Genomic DNA, 19104 nt, shown 5'->3' with positions numbered 1-19104 from the left:
TTTCTCATAAAAAAAAAAAAATGTTGAAATTGTAATCCAGTTAACTCAATAGCTACCATTTACGGCGATAGACATGCAATCCATATGGGCTGGAAGAATTGCACAGTTTATATGAAATTGACGTCTATCGCTGTCAATTGTAGTGAACGAGTTAAAAATGGAATAAAAAATGGAAATTGAATTCGGTGAGGAGAGAGAGAGTCGCGTGTGTGCGCTCATGTGCGTTTTGTGTGGCGTGGTCTAGGTGCGCTCGGGCAGCCCTAGATTAATGGATAGAGCGGCGAATCGCCCCTAACATCAATTCTGTCCTGCTTTTTCTTTCATTCCCAGACTTGCTCCCTCATCACTCTTGTCCCCCCCCCCCCCCCTTCACCTTCTTCTCCCTCTCCTCCGAACGGCACCTCGGATGCCGCCGCTGTCGCAGATCGCTATCGCCTTGACGGCAGCGTCCCCCGTCCAACTGCGTCGATAACCCGAGGTAGGGGAAACTGGACTGCAGAGGCGGGAAGAAGGGGACGCCGGGCAAATGGACGGATACTGCGTGGTTGACCTGAAGGAGGTTAGAAGATGGAGCGGGGAGGAGACGCTTGGTGCAACCGGTGAGACACTGCCGACGTTCTGCTTGTTTGTCGTTTGGGTGTTCGGTGTCATCCACATGTCCTCCAGCCAGTTGCACAATTAGCAGTTCTGTTAATGAACTGTTTTCCCATTGCCAGCCCTTCCAAATTCTATAGTGTGTGTATCTTTGAGAAAATAGATCGTGGTGGATGCCTCAGAAAGTGGGAAAGAAGTTATGGAAATGTAGTTAACGAGGGGGATGACAATGGGGGTGTATTTTAGAAGGTGAGGTTGCAAAGAGGTGGACAAAAGTTTGATGGCATGTTAAGTGATTGATTGCTATTGGTTGTAATACTTTTCGACCCAATGAATGAGAAAGAGTCTACAAACTTTTGACCATGGATGTAGTGTTGGAGGTGGTTTTCCCTTTTTCACCTTCTTGATTTCCCTTTTACGCCCCCAAAAATATCAAGGCAAAGAATAATGACATGCGTCCGGCTGTTCAAAATGGGATTCCGGCGTTATGATTCATCACATTGTGAGTTTAAATGAATAGAGTTGGAGGTTGTTTTACCTTTTCCACCCTCATTTTCCTTTTTACACAAAAAAAAATTGGGGCACAGACTAATGACATGCATTCTGCTGTTCAAAACGGGATTCCAGCGTGATGATTTATCACAATGCATGTTCTAAACAATATAGTTGGGGGTTGTTTTCCCTTTTCCACCCGCCTGTTTTCCTTTTTACACACACAAATACAGGGCACAGACTAATGACATGCATTTGGCTGATCAAAATGCAATTCCAGCGAGATGATTTATCACATTGCGTGTTCAAAAGAATAAAGTTGGAGATTGTTTTCCCTTTTATACCCTCGTTTTCCTTTTTACACACCAAAAATTGGGGCACAGACTAATGACATGCGTTTGGCTGATCAGAATGAGATTCCAGCATGATGATTCATCACATTGCGTGTTAAAGAAAAAATCAGAGATGGAGGTTGTTTTCCTTGTCCACCTTCGTTTTCCTTTTTACACACAAAAATACAGCACACAGACTAATGACATGCATTTAGCTGTTCAAAATGGGATTCCGGCGTGATGATTCATCACATGGCGTGTTCAAAAGAATAGTTTTGGAAGTTGTTTTCCCTTTTCCACCCTCTTGTTTTCATTTTTACACACATAAAATCAGGGCACAGACTAATGACATGCATTCGACGATTCAAAACGGGATTCCAGCGTGATGTTTCATCACATTGGATGTTCAAAACAATAGAGTCGGAGGTTGTTTTCCCTTTTCCACCCGCCTATTTTCCTTTTTACACACAAAATCAGGGCACAGACTGATGACATGCATTCGGCTGTTCAAAATGGGATTCCAGTGTGATGATTCATCAGATGCGTGTTCAAAAGAATAGAGTTGGAGGTTGTTTTCCCTTTTATACCCTCTTGTTTTCCTTTTTACACACCAAAAATGCAGGACTCAGACTAATGACATGTACTCGGCTGTTCAAAATGTGATTCTGGTGAGATTATACATCACATTGCGTGTTCAAAACAATACAGTTGGAACTTATTTTCCCTTGTCTACCCATTTGTTTTCCTTTTTATACACAAAAAATCGGGGCACAGACAAATGGCATGTGGTTGGCTGTTCAAATTTGGATTCCGGCGTGATGATCAATCAGATTGTGGATTCAGGTGAATAGTTTCGAGAATGTTTTACCTTTTCCACCTTCTTGATTTCCTTTTTACACCCCCCAAAAATCAAGGCAAAGACATGCGTCGGCTGTTGAAAATGGGATTCCAGCGTGATGATTCATCACATTGCGTCTTCAGAAGAATAATGTTAGAAGTTGTTTTCCTTTTTATGTACAAAAAAAAAATCTGTGCACAGACTAATGACATGCGTTTGGCTATTCAAAATTCTATTCCGATGTCACGGTCAATCAGATTGCCCATTCAGGCTCAGGTTTTGAGATTGTTTTCCCCTTTCCACCTTCTTAATTTTTTTCTATTTACACCGTAAAAAATCAGGGCACAGGCTAATGACATTTGTTTAGCTATTTAAAACGGGATTCCGGCATGACCATCAATCAGATTGTGCATTGTGGCGAATAGTTTCGAGATTGTTTTCTCTTTTCCATCCTGTTGTTTTCCTTCTTACACCCAAAATGAATTAGGGCACAGAAAAATGGCACGCATGAGGCTGTTCAAATTTGGTTTCCGAAATTGACAACCCTTCAATTTGAACGCAAACTGTGCCATTTTCTAGTTGTCATTGCCTGCCATTGACACAGATAGTCGTCCATTCCACTTTGATTTGGAAGGCTTGCCAACACAATACCCTGACCCTCATATTGTTATCTGTAATACGATAAAAGCTTTTGACATTTTTTTTTTTCTCAATCTTTATAATGGTCTCTTTAGCAACTATGGGAGGCTTATATTCATACACATATTCATACATGAATGTCAACAGTCATCTAAAAGGTTGACAAAGTTACACTGGGTATAACAAACCAATAGTTAGTGGTCGGAACTACGTACAAACAGACAATAGAGCTGTTTTGGGCTTCTAAGGCCACCATAACCGTTTTTGTCAATACAGGAACCAAACAAGTTGTAGTCTGCGTGTTTCACGAGCGACTTTACATTTATGGCATGGCACAGTGCCTACTTAAGTAATAGTTTGGGGTTCCTCCATATAGTTGGAGTAGGAATCCACAGTAGCATTTGTGTGTGGGAAAGAGCGGGCCTTGTTATTTTATTTTGGCTGGCCTGCTATTTGCTGGCGTCAAGAGAACATTGCTGTCGGCACGCTCATGTACTTGTTTGGATGCTGCGAGTGCTGTTTCAATGAATGAAGTCAAACTGTGGAAGACGTGGCCGCCTCGTCGTCGGACATGATGCATGTGGACACTTCATGAGGCACTACAGCTGCCACGATGTCTTGACTAATTCATTTTCTAATTAATCGACAACTATTTTGAGAGTCAGCTAATTATTTAGACATTGTTCAAAGAAAATGAGTCCAAATCTGCTCTGTTTGAGCCTTGAAGTAACATTTTATTTATTTTGTATATACATGATAAAAAAAAGGAAAATAAACAGCAAACAGTATTTTTTGTAAGAAAAAAATGTATTGATTTAATACATGTAATAATTCTGTAAGAATCAAAATTAGATATTTGCAGACTTCTCCTCACTATTTTGGAAAACAATAATCGTTGCATATAGGGCTGCAGCTATCGTTTATTTTAGTAGTCGATTAATCGATAAACTAGTTAGTTCGAGTAATCGAGTAAGTGGATAATAAAATACCTGAGCTGAACCTCAAACTGTGTAAAAAAATAAATCAATGAGAATCTAACTACAACAAAAGAACAATTGGCTAACTTACATAGCAACAGTCCGCTAGCTTAAATGCTATAAAATTCTAACACAAAAAAAAAAGCTCTTTACAAATGATTTAAACTCATATTACCACAAAAACAGCTAAATATACCTATAAACTAAATCACGAATGCATTAAAAAAAAAACCTTAAGTCAAACAAAAACTTAGCTTTTGTTGGTCTTAACCGGAAGCAGCTGGATTCCGCCATGTGAATTGAGTTCTGTCATATTCAGCGTTGCCACTATAGGGCAGTGTATCCACCCAAATCAATACAACTACATGCAAACACTTTCAAAACAAACCATTTACAATGCCACTTTAATAAAACGAATACTCGTTGCATATAAGGCTGCAGGTATCGATTATTTTAGTAGTCGATTAATCAATGAACTAGTTAGTTCGAATAATCGAGTAACCGGATAAGAAACATAAATTAAAATGCCTGAGCTGAGCCTCAAACAATATAATAAAATAAATCAATGAGGATCTAAGTACAACAAAAGAAAAACTGGCTAACTTACATAGCAAAAGTCCGCTAGCTTAAATGCTATAAAATGCTAACATAAAAAAAAAAAGCTCTTTTGAAATGAATCAAACACATACAGTATTACCGCAAAAACAGCTAAATATACCTGTAAACTAAATTACGAATGCATTTAAAATAATTACCTCAAACAAAAACTTTGCTTTTGTTGGTCTTAACCGGAAGCAGCTGGATTCAGCCATGTGAAATGAGTTCTGTCATATTCACTGTTGCCACTAGTGTATCCACCTAAATCAATACAACTACATGCAAACACTTTCAAAACAAACCATTTACAATGCCACTTTAATAAAACGAATGCTCGAAGCAGCTAAATTTAATTCGAATCTTTTTTCTAATCGAATTACCGTATTGGCCCGAATATAAGACTGCCCTGACTCAAGTTTGAAAAAAGACTTTTTGAACACCAAATTAATTTTTATAGAGAAAATAATTACAGTACATCTGAAACAAATGATTATAACAACATATTTGAGAGAAAAAGCATGTTATTTTGCCTCATTCAAATCTTAATATCTGAACATTTAAATATGTAAACTAAAGTGCAATCACATTCGTAAATGAATGGCTTGTGGTTTTTGAAATGTAAATAAACCAATCTATTGTGATAAAATAACAAAATTGCAATAACTGCATTAACCATCAAAGTGAAGTCTAACTGTAACTGTAGTCTTGAAACAAATCTGAATAAGGAAAAAAATTGCAATAAAATAATGCAAACTGGTTCAACTTGAGAGTAGCTGAGATCTGTCATGACAGAACATCGCTTCAATGATATCTGGCACCATCTAGCGTTGTGAATGGGTATAATGTCAAGACCGCAAATATAAGACACGCCCCCCACTTTTTCAGTCTTATTTAAAGGCAAAAAACACCGTCTTATATTCCGGCCAATACGGTACTCGAGTTAATCGATTAATCATTGCAGCACTCGTTACATAGTATCAACAGACCAACTTTTCTCAACTGAGTCAACTCATCCCAAAAATAATCGGTGTTGAATCGACTATCAATATAACTGTTTGTGGCAACCTTATTAGGCCCACCCGTCTTTTGTCTCAAGCCGCAAATGCGCAATTAACCCCATTTGCATTTCCACACTTCAGTCCTACATACCTGTCACATTTGCGGATGACGCGTGACAAGTGGGGGAGTGGAGCGGTCACCCCACTGTGTTGCGCTGCGCCTTCGTTTTTGTTTACCCAAGCAGAGCAAAGGGACGCGGGTAATTTGCATGTTGCGCACGCAACACGGACTTGACAGGCCCGCATTATCGGTGGCAAGGTGACATGGTTTACCTCCTTCTCCTCCTCCGCGCTGACAGCACAGGAAAGTGGATGACGCTCGCTGCCTGGACTTGTGTTTTACCTTTCTAATGCAGTTAACTCATTGGCAGTCATTGATGGCAATAGGTAGTCAATGTCGGAATTCTATTTTCAACAGCAAAACGCATGCCATCAGTCAGCTTTTTGATTTTTTTTTTTTAGGTGGTAAAAGGATATTAAGAGTGTGGAAAAGGGAAAGAAACCTTTGCACTATTCTCCTCAATGCACAGAATGATGGGTCGTCATGTCAGGATCCCAATTTAAACAGCCAAACACGTGTCATCATTCAGCGCCACATTTTCTTAGTTTGGAAAATGAAAACAAGGGGGTGGAAAAGGGAAAAAAACTTCCTCACTGTTCTCACGAATGCACAAAATGATGAATCGTCATATAAGAATCCCATTTTCAACAGCAAAACACGTGTCATAATTCGGAGGCACGTTTTCTTAGTTGTGAAAATGAAAACGAGGGTGGAAAAGGGAAAAAAAACGTCCTCACTATACTTATGAATGCACAAAATAATGTGTTGTCATGTCAGAATCCTAATTTCAAAAGCCAAACACTTGTCATCATTCGGCGCCATGTTTTGTTTCGGGAAAATGAAAACAAGAGGGTGGAAAAGGGAAAAAAAATCCCTCCCATACTTTTCTCCTAAATGCCCAAAGTGATAGAATGTCATGTCGGAATATAATTTTGAATGTGTTTCCAAATCGGTGCCTCAATTTCTTAGGTGGAAAAGGACATTACGAGGGTGGAAAAGGGAAAGAAACATCCGCACTATTCTCATGAATGCACAAAAAGATGTGTCGTCATGTCAGAATGCCAATTTAAAAAGCCAAACATGTCATCATTCGGCGTCACGTTTTCTTAGTTGGGAAAATGAAAACAAGGGGGTGGAAAAGGGAAAAAAAATCCCTCCCATATTTTTCTCCTCAATGCCCAAAGTGTTCTCATCAATGCACAAAATGATGAGTCGTCATATCAGAATCCCATTTTCAACAGCAAAACACATGTCATCATTCGGCGGCACGTTTTCTTAGTTGGGAAAATGAAAACGAAGGTGGAAAAGGGAAAAAAAACGTCCTCAGCATACTTATGAATGCACAAAATAATGTGTCGTCATGTCAGAATCCCAATTTCAAAAGCCAAACACATATCATCATTCGGCGCCATGTTTTCTTAGTCGGGAAAATGAAAACAAGAGGGTGGAAAAGGGAAAAAAAAACTTCCTCACTGTTCTCATCAATGCACAAAATGATGAGTCGTCATATCAGAATCCACTTTTCAACAGCAAAACCCGTGTCCTCATTCGGCGGCACGTTTTCTTAGTTGGGAAAATGAAAACAAGAGGGTGAAAAAGGGGAAAAAAAACCTTCCTATGCTTATGAATGCACAAAATGATGTGTCGTCATGTCAGAATCCCAATTTCAAAAGCCAAACACATGTCATCATTGGGCGCCATGTTTTCTTAGTCGGGAAAATGAAAACAAGAGGGTGGAAAAGGGAAAAAAAATCCCTCCCATATTTTTCTCCTCAATGCCCAAAGTGATAGAATGTCATGTCGGAATATAATTTTGAATGTGTTTCATAAATCGGCACCTCGATTTCTTAGGTTGAAAAGGATATTCAGAGGGTGGAAAAGAAAACGAATTCTTCTGAATGCAAAAAATGTTAAGTCGTCTTGTGCGAATCCTAGTTTCAACAGGCAAATGTGTGTCATCATCCGGCTTCACGTTTTCTTACTTTAGTAGTTTAAAAAGGGAAAGAAACTTTTTTTCACTATTCTCATTAATGCACAAAATGATGAGTCGTCATATCAGAATCCCAATTTCAACAGCCAAACACATGTCATCATTCGGCGCCACGTTTTCTTAGTTGGAAAAATGAAAACAAGAGGGTGGAAAAGGGAAAAAAAACGTACTCACTGTTCTCATAAATGCACAAAATGATGTGTCGTCATGTTGGAACCCCATTTTCGGCAGCCAAACGCATGTCATCATTTGGCACTACAATTTGTTAGGTGGAAAAAGGAAAACGGGGGTGCAAAAGGGAAAGAAATTTCCACACTATCCTCATGAATGCACAAAATGATTAGACGTCATGTCAGAATCCCATTTTCAACAGCCAAACACGTCATATGTTGATGCCTTGTTTTCTTAGTTGGAAAAAGGAAACTGAGGGTGGAAAAAGGGGAGAAAAAAATCCCTCCCACACTTTTCTCCTTAATGCCCAAAGTAATAGGACGTCATGTCGGAATCCTTGAATGTGTGTCATATATCGGCGCCTCCATTTCTTAGATGGAAAAGGATATAAACAGGGTGGAATGGGGAAAGAAACTTCCTCTCTATTCTTAATGCACAAAATGATGGGTTGTCATGTCTGACTCCCAGTTTCAAAATCCAAGCGCATGTTATCATATGGTGCTACGATTTCTTGGGTGGAACAAGGGAAAAAAAGGGGGTGGAAAAGGGGAAGTAACTTCAAACCATTCTCATTAATACATAAAATGATGAGTCGTCATGTCAGAATCCCATTTTCAACAGCCAAGTGTGTTAACATTCAGCACCACGTCTTCTTAGTTTGGAAAAGTAAAACGAGGGTGAAAAAGGGAAAAAAATACCTCCCATACTTTTCTCCTCAATGCCCAAAGTGTTAGAATGTCATGTCGGAATCCAATTTTGAATGTGTGTCGTATATCGGTGCCTCGATTTCTTAGGTGGAAAAGGGAAAAAAAAAACTTCCTCACTAACTTTATGAATGCACAAAATGATGTGTCGTCATGACGGAATCCCATTTTCGGCAGCCAAAGGCATGTCATCATTCGGTGCTAAGATTTTAAGGTGGAAAAAGGAAAACGAGGGTGGAAAAGGGGAAGAAACTTGCGCACTATTCTCTTGAATGCACAAAATGATAAGTAGTCATCTCAGAATCCCAATTTCAACAACCAAAGACGTCATCATTCGACGCCACATTTTCTTAGTTGGAAAAAAATAAAACAAGGGTGGAAAAGGGAAAAGAAAATACATCCCGCACTTTTCTCCTTAATGCCCAATGTTTTAGAATGTCATGCCGGAATCCAATTTTGAATGTGTCATAAATCGGCCATGGTTTCTTAGATGGAAAAGGGAAAAAAACAAAACAAAACAAATGTTTAATGTTTAGGTGAAATGTTTTATGTTTTAGTTGAAAAAAACAAGCTTTTGTGATATAATTTTTGTATTTAGGCTTCCCCGAAAAGTTGTAGTGTTCAATCAAACTGTATAAGTATAAAAGTTGGATTCAAAAACAAACAACAAAGTTGTAAGGTGAAATGAAAAATGACCAAAAAAAGATGCGATTGTGATTTTATCAAAAACATTAGGGCTGTCAAAATTATTGCGGTAATGGGCATTAATTAATTTTTTAAAATTAATCACGTTAAAATATTTGACACAATTAACGCACATGCCCCGCTCAGACAGATTATGATGACAGCAGTGTAATGTCCGCTTGTTACTTGTTTTGGTGTTTGGCGCCCTCTGCTGGCGCTTGGGTCCAAATGATTTTATGGGTTTAAGCACAATGAGTGAGCATGGTGTAATTATTGACATAAACAATGGCAAGCTACTAGTTTATTTTTTGATTGAAAATTTTACAAATTTTAATAAAACGAAAACATTAAGAGGGGTTTTAATATAAAATTTCTTTAACTTGTACTAACATTTATCTTTTAAGAACTACAAGTCTTTCTATCCATGGATCACTTTAAGAAAATGTTAATATTGTTATAATAAACAAATACAGTACTTATGTACCGTATGTTGAATGTATATATCCATCTTGTGTCTTATCTTTCCATTCCAACAATAATTTACAGAAAAATATGGCATATTTTAAGGATGGTTTGAATTGCGATTAATTACGATTAATTAATTTTTAAGCTGTAATTAACTCGATTAAAAATTTTAATCGTTTGACAGCCCTAAAAAAGATACCAAAAAGGAGGAAAAAACTAAACATAATCTTAGCAAGAGAAAAAAAAAATGGGGTTGTTGTATTCAAAATTTGAAAACACAAATTTCCCATTTCATTTTATAGAGGGGGAAAAAGGGCACAAAGAACCCTGAATGGGAATTTTGTTTTTTAAAAAAATTGTTTTTCCGCTAAAATTCAGTCATTTGAATTCTGAAATGTTATGATAGCAATACAGAAGCCATAGTCCTTGTGTAGAAAAGGTGAAAATTAGGTTGCCAATAAATGCTATAGATTAGTGTCAGCCCTCCCAGTACAAATGTGGCACTGGAACATAATCATTCGCGGCCAGTCAAAACACATTGGCTGCCTATCACCATCAGTGGCAGCCAATGAGTCAAGGACAAGCAGCTTGAGCGATGGTGGACAACATCAAACTAATGCGGTGAGCCGGCGTAGCGTGCGCGCTCACACGCACTTGAATTATTAATATCATCGCCAGATCCAAAGTAAATAGCATTGGGAATATAAACAGGGCCTGTTGAGAGGCTAGGGCTTTTCCATGTAATATGTATTCATGAAGAAGGCAAGGAGGCTATGGCCATACTGAGGGCTTTATCAAAGCTTTTTGGAAATTGCCTGTTCTTATTTTCAGCCTGCACTATATGCAACTATTTTTTTTTTTTTTTTTTTGTGGAGTCAGGAATATTTCAGCATTTTCGGACCTCTACACCCTCTTATCTATGTGTGTTCTCTAAAAGAGTGTTTTTGCTGCTCTGTTTTAGTCAATTCTCCTTGAGAAAGAGTTTTTTTTTCTCTCTTTTTTTTTTAATCTCAGCTGAACCAGCCTGGGTTAGTAAAATTTAAATCGAATAAAATAAATACAATTTCCCAATACCAAGAAGAGAAAATGTAGAAAATGAGACCACTGCATAGATTTTACTCCATAGTAACATAGAATGAAATACGAATGTATATTGATGCCGGCTCTACGCAGGGGCAAGAAGGGGCAATTCTCCCTCAACAAATGTCTTACCCCCTCAAATCAGAATTATAGAAGTTGAGAAAGCACCTTTTAATATACTCACAAAATCAATACAAGTTGACAGATTAATCTGCTGTAGTGGGAAAAAAAACCCTGAAAAGGGGACACGAAGACGATATAGTTCTCTCTCATCTCTTTCCCTCCTCTGTGTGTGTATTGATCACAGGATGGTCAGCGCGCAAGCACATTAGAGCGCGCACAGCCCCCAGTAAATATCCAATCACTGTTAGTATGTAAATGAGCCTAGACGTCGCCAGACAATTTGGTGTCAGGTTTCAGTGTGGCCACGGAGTGGGAAGACTTTGAAGAAGCAGCTGCGTTTTCTCAGTCACAACAAGCACAGAAATAAATTCACGTGATAGACTAAAGACAGAAAATCGGTGTTTGACAGACTCCTATGTAAAGCCTTTGATACCTATTGATAAATGACAAACTGTGTAATATTGCCCTTAAATTGTAAAGTAAGGTAATATTATTATGAAAAAGATTTTACAAGATAACAAGTGTTTTTTTCACAAAATATTTTTATTTCATAATCCCTTTTTTCCACAAAAGCCTTTTCATTTCATAATGTCGTTTTCCAGCACAATGAAACGTGTGCTGTCAATCAAATGCATAAGGCGGAGTCAGTTAAATCATTGGCTGAATTGATCGTGGAGCCTGCCTTGCTGCGTTAGCATTTGATAGCGTACTTAGGCTAAGGTCATACCGCAGGTCTTAATGCACATTTCCCATTTTTTGTCGTATCTGTTTTTTTGGTGAACCCGTTTAGACGGCCTTTGTCCATTGAGCACATTCAAGTATTACCCATGCGCCCTAATTCGCAGTCCGAGACACGTTGAGCAAACTGACTCGCATGCGACACACAGTTTGCTCCGATTCCCGGACGTGTAAGCAATCTTGAAATATTGCTCATTTGGAGCAGAGAGAAAAGCGAGCATTCTTATTCTCAACCCATTTTATTTTTTTATGACTGTTGTCAAGACTCGCTCCTTCCCCAAAAGCTCAAACTAGGAGCTAACGCTAATGCACAGCTGCACCACTACCAGAGCGCCCTGTCTCTCTCGCTCTTTTCTGACGTAATTGCTGCATGAATTCCGATTTGGGAGACTTGACAGTTGAGACCGCTACCACATTCTGGAAAAATGTGGCCTGGATCGGACTTAAACCACATACGAACGTGACCCAGATCGGATTTGAAATAGTCCACTTCTATGCGAATTGTGACTTTCAGACCGTCAAATTAATGCCTTATTTGAGTCAGAAAAACACGAAAAAATCGGATTTTGTGGCATGAACCTAGCCTTGGAGAAGTTCAACAGTTCATTGGCGTCTGAGACTGCATTAGGGGTGTCACTTTGGTTAGGTTCAGACTGCAGGTCTTCACGTACAATTCCAATTCTGACGGGCGGCTGGGTAGAAATTCCATGCAGTGGTCCCACTGCCCCAAGCCGAGCTCTCCTATTTTAATTCATACATTGCACTACGCTTCCCACACATTCCCATCACGGTGCCGGGGACCTGGCAGCCACAGTAATAGGGCGGTAGGTGGGCCCCACACTTTTTCTCTATGGCGTGGCTCCCGGGGCGTGGCCCTCTGCCTGGGCTGCCAGGCGCGGGAGTGGTGGGAGGTTGGGGCTCTGATCTCGTGTCGCCTCGTGGCTTCTCAGCGTTCTCCCGCTTCCGCCTTCCCCTCTCTTCTCTGCCTGGCTATCCGCCCTGCGCGCTGTCGCGGGTTGCTGGCTGGACGCCGGTGTATCAGCTGGGTGTCGCCTGCTCCGGCGGAGGACCCTGCCCTGCCCGGGGCTTGGTGGGTTGGGGGTACCATGGCGTGTCGTGCCGGTTGGGGGCGTATTCCCTCTTCCCATCCCTGAAGGCCGGTTGATGGGGATGCGGTTGGCCCAGGGGACCACCCTGGATCCCAGGGGGGTGAAGATGGCTCCTTTGCTGGGCTGCAGGAGGAGGGATGGGCTGCGCTGGCTCCCCCCGCCCATGCTTCCTCCCCCCGCCCACGCTTCCTCCCTCCCGAGCTGGCTGGGTAGGGGGCCGTGGCCCTGGGGCGCGGCATCTCCGCTCATCTGCGTGACTGTCGCGTATTTGGTGGGGATCGCGCGCGGCTGGATTTAATTGGCCGCGCTCGGGTGGGGGGCCCCAGGGCCAGGATTAGAAATGGGGTGGCGTAGGATCGGTTGGCGACGGGCTTACACTCACAAGGGATTCACACGATTACTGGTTTCTAGATCACAGGGCTGATTTGTGTACACTCCACCCCTCCCAATCATTTATCTTATAGTCTCCCCCTCTCCCCTTCTTTCCCTGGTTAACAGGCCCCCCACATGGTGTCAACCGGAAATACATCTAGCTGACGATAGTACATACTCATAGTTGGTGTAGGCTTCATTGTATTGTTTGTGTTTCTTTTCTTGTTTCTTTTCTTTTCTTCTGTTCTCCTTCCTGTTTGCTGCTTTGTCGTAATAAACGAGGTATGTTGAATGATCACAATGGGAGTATGTCATACTTTCAATGTGAAACATTAAAACTGTTCAGATCAACCGGACACTTAGGCTACGTTCATACTACAGGTCTTAATGCACGAATCCGATTTTTTCGTGTTTTTCCGACTCGAGTCAGGCATTAACTTGACGGTCTGAACGTGACAAGTCGCATAGAACGGGACCTTTCAAATCCGATCTGGGTCACTTTCGTATGTGGTCTAAATCCGATCTGGGCCACATTTTTCCAGACTGTCGCGGCGGTCTGTACTGTCCAGTCCCGCAAATCGGATTTAATGCTGCAATTACGTCATCAAATAGCGAGAGAGTCGCTACCGTAGCGATGCAGCTGTGCGTTATTAGCACCTAGCTTGCAGTGAACACGGCTTTTGGGGAAGGGCTGGGCTTCACAACAGTCATAAAAAAAAAAAAGGTTAAGGATAAGCCTGAGAATGCTAAGTTTTCTCTGTTCCAAGTGAGCAATATTTCAACATTGCTTACACGGCCGAGAGTCGTGGCAAACTGCCCGTATGTGTGTGTGACGTGCACGGACAGTGCGTGCATGCTATCGATCCATATAAACTTTGAATATAAGCTTAAACGGGGATTATTTATGTCTGTTATTTGTGTCCTCCTTTTGAAAAGCAAAATATGATATCCCTGGAATGACGGATGACGTGTGTCATTTGTTTTGATGCTTCTGCGCGTGTGGGTCTTCTTGCTCAGCGTGTGTCGGACTGCGAATTTGTGCGCATGCGTAATACTTGAACGATCTCAATGGACAAAGGCAGTCTGAATGGGCACGCCAAAAAAAACGGATATGACAAAAAATCGGATTCGTGCATTAAGACCTGTAGTATGAACGTAGCCTTAGACTTCCATTCTCCATGTCAAACAGTTGAACAGGACAGGTTTAAAAAAAAAAAAAAAAAAAAAATCCGATTCTTGGGAATTTGTTTTTTTGACGTGCCCTTTCAGACCCTATTGAGCCCATTCAAGTATTACGAATACGCACTAGTCCAAAACACACCGTGCAAACTGACCTGCATGCGCAAAATTATCAAAACAAATAACTACACACTGTGCGTGCATGACGCACACACTTAAGCCTTATGTATGTGTGTGTCAGTTTGCCCCGATTTGCCCATGTAAGCAATACTGAAATATTGCTCATTTGGTCCACAGTAAGAACCCGAGCATTATCAGGCTTATCCTTCTTTTTATTTATTTTTTTATGACTGTGGTCAAGCCCGCCTACTGCGTAGTAAAAGATAGGCGCTAACAATAATATACAGCTACATCGCTGCCGTCTTGCGAGCACTTTGCTGACATAATTGCGGCACGAATTCCGATTTGGGAGACTTGACAGTTCAGACTGCCGCCACATTCTGGAAATGTGTGACCCAGATCGGATTTAAACCACATACGAAACTGACCCAGATCCGATTTGAAATGGTCCACTTCTATGTGACTTGTCCCATTCAGACCGTCAAGTTAATGCCTCACTCAAGTCGTAAAAACACGAAAAAATCAGATTCGTGCATTCGTGCGAGACCTGCAGTATGAACCTAGCTTTTGTGTTCATTTTAAGGCATTTACATGTTACTTCCTGTAGATTTTGGGTCACTTCCTATTTATTTGGGGACATTCTCAAGTCACTTCTTACTCAGTAAACCCAAATCAAAAACACTAAAGGCCGAGTTATGCTTCCGCGTCAGACCTGTGCCGTGAAGGAAGACCATATTTACGACCCTCCGCCATTGCCTCTCTTGTGCCTTCTCAATTTTCTGACTTCACATCTCGTCAATGCGTGTTACGTGGGTGAAATGGACGGTGATTGGTCCTCTCAGACTGCAAAAATTACAGGCAAAAATGGACCAACCCGACGACAGTATCAACGAAGAGCAAGTACAACAACTTCTACAATGTCTCGTCAAGACATAATGAAGATTGCTAAATGGCAAGCAATTCGTGGGAGGAGATTGCTGAAAATACGGGGCTGGAGGTCAGCCAGCGATTGAATAAAACAATGGAAAAACCACCGAGACAAGTATGTGTGTGTTCGGAATCGAATGGCCACACGAAGGGGTGACCCAGTTAGCCAAAAACTGCCAACTTTTTATCACTTTATGTCGTATTTTTGGTTAGTGCACTTAATCATTTATTGTGTACATATTGTTGCTGAGAATCTGTGACTTATTTACGTGTCCAACTTCAAGTATATGAAGAATAAAGCACAGAAAAGAGTTGTTTCCAAGTTTAATTTTCAACAACAGACAGTTCACACTCGATACATCATCACGGACTGAGAGTGCCTCGGTGATTTTATGATAACGTTAACATCAAGGCTTCCAACGCAGTTTGGGATGTTCCATAGCCGCCAGAAATTTGCTATGGCTTCCCACTGGCTGGTTGTAGGACACGGCAAACAAATCGGGCCGGAGGGCTTTGCAGACCTCGAACAAAACGCTGGACGCAGTGCTCGACGCCAGTTTGAAGCTAGCCGCCACAGCTTGCTGGTTTCCACGTGAGGCTAGAACTCTCTGTACGGCATCAAAAATCAGACAGACATCCTCGAAACCGTCTTCTGCGTCGCCTGCGCCTCAACATTTGTATGATCAACATTTATTCAATGTTGATGAGCTGAAGATCCACATTCAAGCATTCCATCTTGCATTGTTTATTTTTTCTCTGACAAGCAGAAGTCAACAAGCATGCCCCAAAACCGTACAAACATAACGCCACACCCATCTAGTGGCTTGACGGTGAATTACAGAGCAACGCGTTCCCTCACTCAGAACTATCAAATGCTTGTTGACGCCACAGTCACTTCACCGTCACCGCAATGCAGGGGCATAACTCAGGCTTAAGTGACCTGTAAATGCCCCAAAATCATCAGGAAGTGACTAAAAATCAACTGGAAATAACCAGAAAATTCCCCAAAATCGACTTCACTGATGGCCATAGATGTCCAATCCGTTTGAAGTGGGAAGGATAGCAGCGAAGGTTCATTCGCTGCCACCCTAGCGAGTTGGACATCTACTTGTGATGAAATCCCAGCCGAAGGATTAAAAACAGCTTAGTTTTCTTTTTATTAGTTGTATTGTAGAATATCATAGAATGATTTCCTGACCCATGTATCGATAGTTTTTGTATCGCCAAATCGGGAAGTCATTGTTATTGCGAGCCTTCGTGAATCGTGAACTACCCAGAGGTTCTCAGTGTGTCCCAGTGCGTCAGTGTCCGCATTAATAAGAAACTGTGATTGGGCGCACTCGGGTGGGGGGTCCCGGGACTGGCGGCGGGGTGGCCTAGGGTCGGTTGCCAATAGGCTTACACTCACAAAGGATTCACACGATTACTGGTTTTTATATCACAGAGCTGATTTGTGTACACTGTACCCCTCCCAGTCACTTAGCTTATAGACTTCCCCACCCCCCTCCCCTTCTTTCCCTGGTCAACAGGCCCCCCACATTGTATCAACCGGGAATACATCTAGCTGACGATAGCACCAACATATAAATAGTTAGTGTAGGCGTTAATGTATTTCTTGTTGTTGTTTGTGTTTCTTTTCTTTCTTCTCTTCTTTTGTTCCCCCATAAAAAAATAAATAAATAAATAAGAAACTACTCCAATTCTGGTACACCCGCAGACTTCCATTGAGTACCCACCATGAGCTGAGAGACCCAAATGCTCATCCAATGAATGACAAAAAGGCTAACTCACTCACTGCCATTGCCTGTGATAGACGTACGATCACTGCCAACCCCTCCCGGTCCAAATTGATTGGACGTCTATCACCGGCAATGGTACTGAAACATAATCACTCACTAACCCGTCCCCCCTGCAAAGCAGACAGGCCCTGATAGATGTTTCTCTTCTCCCTTCCAGCTCCGATAAAAAAGTGCACCGCAGCACACCTCATTTGCTTTTGGGGCCCCCGCGGGAGTCGCATCTGCATGTCGCCTCGCCGGCCTCATTAGCATATTCATAAAGCCGTCGCATATCGATTGTGAGCGGCGCACCTGTGCCGCTTGTATCCACGCCACGTTTAGCGTCGTGATTGTCGCTGAGCTGTAATGGATTTAATGATTCTAATTAGGCGTACCGCAATTGCCTTGGTCCAGTTGATCCTCAGCGTGAAGTGTTATGGCAGAGTGCAAAGGGTAAAAAGGAGTCATAGACAACTGGAAAACATAAAAGTGGTGTAAATCCCTGCAAAATGTTGCGCAGGTTTAAACATAAAGCCCTCAAAAGTCACACACTCCAAAAGAATTCGCCACTGTAAATCCTCGCTGGTTGGAAGTAAACTATAAATCCTTCAAAAATAGCTTGGTTTACCTAAAAAGTTTCCAAATTTACTATTTTTTTTAAATTGAAATGACCTCTTATTCTCTACAAATTGTGACACTTTGAATCAGAGGTTGCGCTAGACATTTTCGTTGTCTGTCATTTTGACAGACAGGGTCATAATGATGACATATTCAATAGTATTTAGTTTTCATTCATTTTTAATTAATATTGTAACGCTTGCTTGGCGGCGAAAAATTAGACACGGAAGTCGTGGTATTTTTCTCCCTCTTTTTACTCTGCTTACCGCCAACAACACCAACAAAACAACAACTCCGCCCCCAAAGAAAAAGAGGCAACTATATAGACCCCAATCACCAACGTCACACAAAGATCTTAATTGTGGTTGTCAGCCCAAAATCTTCTAAATATATATTAAATGCATCTTACCAGATATAAAATGACTACTACATAGTCTGTGGTGATCGTTTGGTGCCCAGATTTCTTGTCGAATTACAGCAGTCCATCTCGCTCTCCTCTTCGGGTCTCTCAGAATACGGTAGAACTTCAAGTCTCTCCGTCTATCTTCTCTGGTACTGCAACCAACCGCCACACACGCCTTCACCATTTTGATTATTAATGTTAACGAGCAGAAAAACACGCCGTAATAGGAGGCATGTACGTAGCGGTAATGTGTAAACACGACGAGCTGACGGACAATATGGCGGCTCCAGTCAGGGTTGTGACGTCATGTGACTGGGGTCTATACACAGGCGGCAATCTAGTCCACCAATTGGATGACGCGCTGGCACACCGGGTGCACCAATAAGAACCTCGCGTTGATGCGTCAATCACGGTGCTGCCGCCAGACCCCGGTGACGCTACAATATTCTGACAGAATAGCCAACGACGTCATGCATTAAGAGAGACAATAGCTAATTAATATGTTCACTCGCCACTCTGTGGTCTGGGGTGTGAATTGGAACCTGTCAAAATGACGGACGGACTTCAGTTTTTTCCGTCACCGTTTTAAAAAACCGGTCAACGATGGAAAATATTCGGTTAACGCGACCCCTGCTTTGAATATAGCAAGAAAAATACGAAAAAATTATGCAGGTTGACGGAAAATGCTATTTTTGCTAACATGCTAATCAATCATTCTATTGTTTTAGTACAAAATAAAATACAGTGATCCCTCGTTTATTGTGGTTAATGGGGACCAGAACCTGCCGTGATAAGTGAAAAACCGCGAAGTAGCGCCCCCCCTGACCAAATATTAAATTTTATTTTTTAAAGTGTTTTTGTGTGTGTGTGTTCAATGTATTTATTCAGATTTAGCATTGGAAAGAGATACATAGACGTGTTTTTTTTGCTTTGTTTCCCCAAAGTAAAAAAATGTTGTTGTTTTTTTTTTTTTTAAAGCTTTTTAGGTAACACTTTATAATAACTATCCGTTCTACTAGTTAATAGATCATTAGTAAACTGTTGATAAATGATTT

General features: G+C 41.3%; 1 protein-coding gene across 2 annotated transcripts in view; it reads left to right on the top strand.

The window, feature by feature from the left end:
• Positions 1–365: 365 nt before the first annotated feature.
• Positions 366–19104, top strand: part of inpp4b (inositol polyphosphate-4-phosphatase type II B) — a 501746-nt gene continuing 483007 nt past the window's right edge. Inside the window, exon 1 of one of the 2 annotated variants that reach the window (XM_057844279.1) lies at positions 366–599. In XM_057844279.1, coding sequence (XP_057700262.1) covers positions 527–599 — 73 coding nt within the window. In that variant the 5' untranslated portion in view covers positions 366–526. The remainder of the gene's footprint in view (positions 600–19104) is intronic. The other variant, XM_057844280.1, reaches the window with a different exon arrangement.

The sequence above is a fragment of the Corythoichthys intestinalis genome, chromosome 8 (genome assembly GCF_030265065.1).
Source record: "Corythoichthys intestinalis isolate RoL2023-P3 chromosome 8, ASM3026506v1, whole genome shotgun sequence".
Classification (NCBI taxonomy): Eukaryota; Metazoa; Chordata; class Actinopteri; order Syngnathiformes; family Syngnathidae; genus Corythoichthys; species Corythoichthys intestinalis.
Note: the sequence above shows the minus strand (reverse complement) of the source record. Positions and strands in the feature narration are given on the sequence as shown.